We start from the raw sequence: 8,913 nt of genomic DNA on the forward strand, positions 1-8,913 counted from the left end.
TTCAATCAAACAGTACCATGTCTCAGGACCCAGATGGCAGCCTTCTCTGTCACATCACCTGCTCTCTTGGAATTCATCCAGCTCCCACCCTGTTGACATTCCACCCAAGATCTGGAATGTTCTCCCCGATCTTGGGTCGAGAGGGATGAGGCCTCTTGTCGCAGGTGTTTTGTCTCTGTTTTTGCAGAGTAACCAGATCTCACCTTTTTAAAAAATTTTGTATGGTGTTTTTATAGTTTATTATACTGTGAGCCATCCAGGGTCAGTTTGGAATCAGGTGGGTTGAATTAAATTAACAAATAAAACGAACAGGAAGCCTTCCAGCCAGGTTGGACTACAATTCCCCAAATCCCCAGCCAAGAGAAGGAACTTTTGTCATATTTTTCAGCCTCGCATTTATTGAAATGTCACCTTTTGGCCAGCTCCTGCACAAGGGATCTGGGAAGTCCCATGGCCCTGAGCTCTGGGATTGGACCCTTTTTTTCTGTCTTTCCCTTATAAGGCCATCTCTGCATATGTCAATAGATTGCCTCATGCATTCATAAGCTGCTCAAGGAAAGCTGAACTATAAGTTCAGCCTCTATAGCCTTTTTGTGTTTTGTTCCAAATCCAGAGGGCTGATCACCCTTGGGAGAAAGGGTGTGTGTGTGTTGTGTGTGTGTGTGTGTGTGTGTATGTGCGTGTGTACGCATGCGTGGTGTGCTCCTTCCTTTGCATTTCATCCTCAGTGACCCGTGCTGTCAAAGGTGAGAGCAATAAGAGAACCTCATTGTGGGAAGAATGTGTGCAAAGTGGCCAGAAAAAAATATATTCAGAAAGAGCCTCTCTGCACACCCTTCCAATAACACCGTTCTTCCAAGATTGTTCGGAAGAGCCCCAAATATTCAAATGGATATTTGGAACAGCTTGCTTCCGGAGGTTTTTGGTGATCCATCACTGGGTTTTTTAAAGAAGAGATTGGACAACCATTTGTCCAGAATGGAATAGAGTTTCCTGCTCGAGCAAATGGCTGGAAATGACTAGAAAACCTCCAAGGTCCCTTCCAATTCTGTGATTCTGTGTTCTGTGTATGATTCATGCTAACTCACAATTCAGCTTAGGAATAATTAAGCAGAGCAATCCTATCGGTACAAGGAGAAAAGGTGGAGGAATCACTCCATCCCAAACCCTCCTTAAAGGTAAAGGTTCCCTCACACACGCGTGCTAGTCGTTTCCAACTCTAGGGGCCGGTGCTCATCTCTGTTTCAAAGCCGAAGAGCCAGCGCTTGTCCGAGGAAGTCTTCCATGGTCATGTGGCCGGCATGACTAGACGCCAAAGGCGCACAGAACGCTGTTACCTTCCCACTGTAGTGGTCCCTATTTTTCTACTTGCATTTTTTACGTGCTTTAGAACTGCTAGGTTAGCAGAAGCTGGGACGAGTAACAGGCGCTCGCTCTGCTACACGGCACTCGGGATTTGACCCGCCAAACTGCCGACCTTCTGATCGACAAGCTCAGCGTCCTAACCCACTGAGCCACCACGTCCCTTCAAACCCTCCTTGGGCTCACACAAAGAGGAAAGAAGGAATCAAAGAAAGGTGTTTTCTTTTTTCTCTAACTTAAAAAAGAAATCACAATTGCCTTTCCATTGTTTGTTCTTTTCCCGGCCTTTTTCAACACCAGAGGTCTGACACCGAAGAGCACTGTTTCTCAGCGTTAGCAGTTTTAAGATGCCTGGATGTCGCCTCACAGAATTCTATCTATCTATTCTAGCTGGCTGGGGAATTTGGGGAGTTAAGTCTACATGTCTTAAAGTTGCTGAGATTGAGAAATGAGGATGAAACAAGATGTTAGAGAGATTGCATAATGAAATCTCACTCGTGAAATGGCAACTTCTCTTTTTATTCAGAGTCCAGGTTTTGCAACTCCTCTGGGCCCTGAAATTACCTGTAAAAGGCAACAGGATTGCATTGTCAACTTTCTAATACATCTCTACTCTGAAATGACTATGAGAATGTGCAGAAGCTTGGTAGAAGTCTTTGCAGACGTATGTCTGAGGGAGAGATTCAGCAACGTTTCCACTGTATGTCTGAGTTCAGCTCGACAGAAGTAGAGATAAGAAAATTGCAAGGTTTGCAGAAGTAGTCCACGGTGTCTGCAATCAGACAAGAAATATTGCATTGCTGTAATTAAGAACTGCACTGAGGTGGAAGCTCAATTTTACAGAAGTAGAGTAGTTAAAGGTTTGGAATGCAACTGGGGAGACCAAGATTTACAGGCCAAATATCACAGTGGGAGAGTTATTATGTCTTAATCGTGCCTACCGCACACGACAGTTGCTCAAAAGACACATAAGTTGTCTTGAACTGAGGGATGTCAGGGTGGGTTCAAACCTCACCACTGTCAACATCCAAGGGTTCAAAAAGCAGAAGGGAAGGCTCAGTTTGGAGAATTTACGCTGATTGGCTGGGAAAGACCTTAACAAATTATATTGCATGGGGGGTGATCTTATGGGTACAAGGTTGAGCCTTCATGAGGGTAAAAAGTACTTTCACGCAACAAAACGTGCAATGCAATACTTACAACCACAACTGGAACGAGAATTTCAGTTGCTAAGCAAGGCAGTTGCTAAGTCACTCACACCTGATTTTACAACCAGTTTCCCCGGGGTTAAGCAAATTTCTGCAGTTTTTAAGTGAATCCCACGGTTGTTATGCGAATCTGGCTTTCCCCATTGACTTTGCTTGCGGAAAGTTGGCTGGCAAGATTGCAAATGGCAAGCACATCTCCCTGGGGTGCTGCAACTGTCACAAATACATGCTGGTTGCCAAGGGCTCAAACTGTGATCATGTGACTGTGGGGATGCTGCTACAGCCGCACACGCAGCAAGTCATACTTTTCGGCACTGTTGGGATTTTGAATGGTTGTAAGTCGAGAAGTAGCTTTATATATTTTAAAGCAGGGGTCTTCAAACTTGGCCTTTTTATGACTTGTGGACTTCAACTCCCAGAATTCCTCAGCCAGCCATGCTGGCTGAGGAATTCTGGGAGTTGAAGTCCACAAGTCATAAAAGGGCCAAGTTTGAAGACCCCTGTTTTAAAGCCAACCGACTGAACAAAGAACCCTGCAAACAGAAACTGGAGGAGTAGCCAGAGTTGAGGGCCTCTGTGCAAAATGTTTTTCGGGGGGGGGGGGACTCTCAGCCCAAACTTTTGGGAACATCTTTCAGTTTCTCTTCTCACCCGCTCTTTTCCTCTTCCTGGGCTCCCCTCTCTTCCCTCTTGTCTTTCCCGTGGAAAGGAAGAGCAAGCTGGACGGTACTCGGACAACCTGCTTAACCCTGGTGGGAAGTGAAATAGCCCGTTTTCCGGAAGCGCGTAATAAACCCAACGAGCCTTCAACTCATCCGAGGGGAGACAAGAGGAAGGCGGAAGGGCAAGGTAGTAGAACGCAATCGCTAAGCGGCTTCCCGGGGCTGCTTGCGGATGGTTGTGTGAACGCAGCCTTTCCGTGCTTCCTGCCATTTTGGGCCCGCTGTGGGCTGCCCCGGGGCCTCCCTGGCATTGGCTGCCCAAGAGGGGAAGAAGCTTTCACGTACAGGGGCGTGGTGGGGTTTGTTTTCTTCCCGCTCCTGGGCCTTTTTTTTTTTGGCCTTCCTTCTTGGGTCTCCGCCGTCGAGCAACCGAGGTTAGCCTCGGGGGGACGTGTGGGGGGGGGATGGGAACCGACCAGTTCCACCACCCAGCCCGCTCTGGGACGCGCTGCCAGCCGCCCAGCCCTCCCCCTCCCGCTTCTGCTTCGGCCGGCCAGCAACTTGTCCCCGCTTGCCCGGGGACTCGGCGCTGATTGGCTGGCGGGCGAAAGTCTCGCCAGGCGAGGAGGCGAGGACTCCGCGGTGACGTCATGGGGAAACCCCCCGGCCCTAGCTTTAGCTCCGGGCGGCCGAGCGAGCGGCGGCTTTTCAGTAGCGGGCGGCCAGCGGAGCGGACCGGCGCGCCTCCCTGCCAGTCTCGGGCCTTCCGAAGCGCACGAGTCGAGGAAGCAAAAATCCCCTGAACTCAGCCTCCCTCCCGAAATGATGCCGACCAAAATGCCGCGCAAGCCGGCGCTGCAGAACTCGGCGCCCTCAGGTAGTATTTCACCCGGCGCGTCCCGTCTCTCTTGGCTTCCAGGCGGGCCTGGACCGGAGAGGCGCCTCTCGTGTTCGGGTCCCGGTGCCCCCACCATCTGGCTGTTCTCAGGCTGCGCGGGCGGGTTAAGCGGCCCGAGGAGGCAGCACTTCTTCGCGAGCTGAGGCGATCGGGGATGGATGGTCGCGGGTGAAACAGGAGCGCCGAGGCGGTTCCTCCCACCCGGAGCGCAGAATCTGCCCTTGGTTCTTGAATTCGCCCCTTGGCGTGAGGAGGGGTGCCAGGACATGTCCGAATCTGCGATTCAAAGCCCGATCTTCTGATCTGTCATCTCGAGTGCAGAATGCAGAATTCATGCCCAGTCGGTCTCTTTCCTCTTTCTCTCCCAAGATCTCTCCCAAGATCACCAGGGAAGCAGGTGATACCTGGGCTGGTTGCTATGGATCACCTGCTGGCTGAAGATCCAGCTGTTGGAGCTCCTGGGCTCTCAGGGAACTAGGACCCCCGAGCTTCTCTGGAAGAGGGCTTTTAGAACTGAGGATAGTGGACCGTATGAGTCGGAAAGGCACCAAATTCGGTTGTAGTAGAAAGACCTTAGGACCTGATCTTGTGGGTGCGCTGAGAAGACTGTCTTAGATGCCAACTCCTATTACAGCAGACCTGGTCAGCCCCATCCATACACTTAGAGCTCTTTCCTATAGAAAAGCTGCATGATGTTCTGGGTGACTTTTTGCTTGGAGGTTGTTTCCCTCCCCTTCCCCCCCCCCCATTGGCTTGCATTTGCATTGGCTAGTTGCTAAGATCCAACCGTCTGGAAGGAAGGGGAGGGGGATCTAAGTCTGCTTGCAAAGGCTTTATTATTTGTGGCGGGGGAGGGGGGGAGAAAGAACTGCAGCTTCCACTTGAAGGTAAAGGGAAGTCCTACCTCTGTGGAAAGTTGCCGCATTTTAAGGAGCTAGGAAGTTGCCTTGGAGAGATTGTTGCTGTGCCAGAAGCCCTGGAGGAGTTCGGTGGAGACCTCTTTCCAACCTTCTTCCTATCTGATCTCTTGAACAGGAGGTCTTAGGATAAAGGATGGGATCTTCTGCCCCTAATTGATGTTAGCGTAATTTACTGCTCTGAGTGTTCCAGTGCTATTTCTTGTTGCTAAAGAGAGCAACAAGCTAAAGAGAGACCCTATAGCCTGGATCCTAGGCTCGCCTGCCTGGAGACTCTTAATTTCACTTAGGGAGTCTTCTCACCAGGCATTTATCGCCCTCCATTTAACTGAATGGGAAACCCCACAGGGATTCTGTCAATGCGTATAACAGACCATAACAGAGTCAAGATGAGTGCATTAGGGAGGCTGAAAGAAACACGATCGTTTCCTGATAATCAATGCAATTGGCAATAATGTGCTTATATATTTTACAGAGCATTCTGTGGTGATAGCTGTGCAGCTACGCAGAATTGGAGACAAATGGAACCTCAGACAAAGGATCCTCAACCTGATTGCCAAGCTCTTCTGCCCAGGAACTTGAAAGGGTCTCAAAGAAGAGAAAAGGAAATTGAAAAAAAAAAACCAACAGGAAAGGAAGAAAAGAATGTCTCTGAAGATGCAAACTTTTTGTACTCGGATTTATCAAAGAGAACCACCATGAGGTGGAAGAGATGAAATGTTTAAAGGGTGTTGTTGCTTGTTTCCATCAACAGCCACAAAAGCTCCTGTGTAATATTCTCAGCCACCATTTCAGGAAGTTTGTGGGTGAATGCAAATGGAGCTACAGAGAGAGGAGAAAACTGGATGTTACTGTTGACTGACAATGGTGAATTGGTCCTGGGAAATGAAGGAATCTAAAACAGCCGTAGGAGCTGAAATCCTATTCAGTGTTGGATATTAAGCATTGTTTCATGCATAGGAAAAATGATTTTTGTGTGTGGCCTCTGGTTTTCTTGAAAAATGCAAATCAGTTCCTCAGCTCTTTTGTTCTTATTTTGGAGTTTGGAAACCTACCTGGAGAAAACCAGGAGAAGTATGTTACATATGGATTTGTTTTGTTGAAATGAATGTACTTTGCTAGATGTTCATTGGTTTTATAATTCATTATATTGCAATGCCCTTAAATTATGAGTGAAGCTGGTACAGCTAGAATACCAACTTTACAATATATGCCCTATGGGTAAGACGTTTTTGGTATATTTATTTTTGTGGGAGCTTGTTTTCAGGTTATTAACCATGACTAAATATTCAGTATGAATGTTCAAAACATTCTGCATCAGAGTAGATTTTAACAGGTTTTCAAATGTTCTTCAGTGAAAGTAACCTATTCTTAGCTTTACAGAATGAATCGGTACAAGTTTAGTTATGAGTTAAGAAAATATAGTTCTGTTTATACATTAAAGGTGATAGATTCCTAACAGTGTTAGAACTTTATAAATAATATAAGCTTTATAAAAAGAAAATGCAGATCAAAAGTTACATTAAGATGGCAATTTGGGGGATGAAACAATGCTGGTTTTTCACTAAGGAAACAAATTATTCAGTATAGGTCAGCTGGATGAACAGTATCGGATGCTTTAAAAACATGCAAGAGTTATAAAGTCATAGCCTAGAAATTCACATGAGATTACCACTTGACATGCATGTGTTCTCATACACTAATTACTGTTTAAGAAGTTGAATTGTACACAACAAAGAGTATCTACAAGGATCAAGTGCTAATTCAGAAATCAACCCCAAAAATTTTCAGCAGATTTGCTTAGTTCCAAACAAATGTATGAGTTGGGACTGAACAATTTCAGTATTTATTCTGCAACATTCTTAACATAACCTCTAAAGATATTTCAGTTGAATTTGTAAGTAACTTACGGTAGTAGTCTGGCCATGGTTACACTAACATATATCAAAATCAGGCTATTTTCCCTAATCATTACCCAATATTGGTTGAATAAAAATGTAAATAACTAGAATTGTTGGATATCCTCTCAGAGTTGGTGTTCCTTTTTGTAAATCTCATTTTTTAAAACTGGCTTCTTAGCATTACGTTGACTGCAGAATTATGAAGTCTTTCTTGAAGGCGATGGTTCTTCAGTAAACAGTCCTTGTGCTGTATTTTCTTATTGAGAACAACCAGGGGGGCGTGGAGTCCAAAAAGTCAAGATGGCAGCTGTCAGAGCTGGGGCAAAGCCATTTTTACATACAGCTGTTATTTTGACAGTTTTGACCCAGAAATGGTGACATTTTTTTCTCTGCATGTTTTTATATGAGAGTATTGCACAATACATTCTTTTGCTAAGCCTAGGTGTTGGGTCAGGAAGATAGTTTACAGCACCCAACATGTCTTATCAAATAAGTTGAACTTTATTGCCAGAATTTTGTTTGCTGGTCATGCTACCCATGAAACCTGGGCATACAAGTTAATAACTGGAGATCATCACATAGGGCAAGGGTGTTCAAACCTGGCCTTTTTATGACTTGTGGACTTCAACTCCCAGAATTCCTCAGCCAGGCAAGCTGGCTGAGGAATTCTGGGACTTGAAGTCCACAAGTCATAAAAGGGCCAAGTTTGAAGACCCCTGACTTAGGGGAAGGTGTGTTTACAGCAAAAGAACAAATTAGAAGTATTTAAGGAGCACATCCATAACCATAAGGTTATATTCCTCTGCCATCTTTCTTGCAAATGTCATACATAGCTTTCTGTAAGAATCTTTTTTGTCTACGTCTTAAAAATTATTCCTTTTGTGTGACGACTGTTAAGCTAATAAACTTGATTTGTTGTTCAAAAAAATATTCTCCAGTATATAATTTTCATGGATTTTGAACATGCCTCCTGCCTTCCTGTGATTGCTATTATATCCTATTACACAGGGTTGTTGTTGTTGTTTTAAAAAAAGTACTGCTTGCTAGCTCACCTGGAGACATTGGGTTGAAAAAAAGAGTCAAGATGGTGGCTTTGTTCACATGAATATGGCCACCATCTTGCCTTGTTTAGGCCTCCTCTTAAGTAAAGGCCAGCTGCCAGTTTCCCAACACAAGTGAGGGAAGGGTGTTCAATGCACATATTTGTTTAATGGACAGTCTTCTTCAAACTAGTGCAATCTGGAGATGTTGAATTGCCACCGATGTTCTAACCAATCAGGTTCAGTTTGGCTCTCAAAGAGCTTAACTGTTCTTCAAACACTACTATAGCAGCTCAAATAACTTAAGGAACATGAAACCACAAATTGCAGATTCCCCTTGGGGTGAGGTTTACTTTATCCAGCCAGGTAAATGTTAATTGAGGCTAGAATCTCATAATCTCTTCCCCAGGACAGAACACTTCAGGGAAGTGAGATAATAAACATGGCAAGACCATTTTGTTGTTATTGTTTGCAGAAGACAATACATCTCCTTAATTTCCACTAGGCCAGGGGTAGGCAACCTCGGCTCTTTTATGACTCATGGACTTCAACTCCCAGAATTCCTGAGCCAGCCAAGCTGGCTCACGAATTCTGGGAGTTGAAGTCCATGAGTCATAAAAGAGCCGAGGTTGCCTACCCCTGCACTAGGCACACCTTCACAGCTGGTAACAGCACCTGGCTGACTTCAGTTGAGCTTGGAAAAAAAGCTAAGCAGGTTTAGACCTGGTTAGTGTTTGGATGAGAAACCACTGGGAAATCCAAAGAGGAAAGGCTAGATCAGGGGTAGGCAGCCTTGGCTCTTTTATGACTCGTGGACTTCAACTCCCAGAATTCCTGGGCCAGCATAGTCCATGAGTCATAAAAGAGCCAAGGTTGCCTACCCCTGGCTAGATCAGTAAGTAAGGAAAAAATATCTCAGTGAAGG

The 8,913-nt window shown here is 45.6% G+C and overlaps 1 protein-coding gene across 1 annotated transcript; it reads left to right on the plus strand.

The window, feature by feature from the left end:
* The first annotated feature begins 3,665 nt into the window (after positions 1–3,665).
* PMAIP1 (phorbol-12-myristate-13-acetate-induced protein 1) lies at positions 3,666–7,545 on the plus strand. Its single transcript, XM_081316378.1, has 2 exons — positions 3,666–4,109; positions 5,523–7,545. Exons 1-2 carry the CDS (start codon positions 4,055–4,057, stop codon positions 5,627–5,629), a joined length of 162 nt encoding a protein of 53 aa, XP_081172504.1. The 5' UTR covers positions 3,666–4,054; the 3' UTR covers positions 5,630–7,545.
* The last annotated feature ends 1,368 nt before the right edge of the window (positions 7,546–8,913 follow it).

Source organism: Vipera berus, assembly GCF_964194415.1.
Source record: "Vipera berus genome assembly, chromosome: 2".
Taxonomy (NCBI): domain Eukaryota; kingdom Metazoa; phylum Chordata; class Lepidosauria; order Squamata; family Viperidae; genus Vipera; species Vipera berus.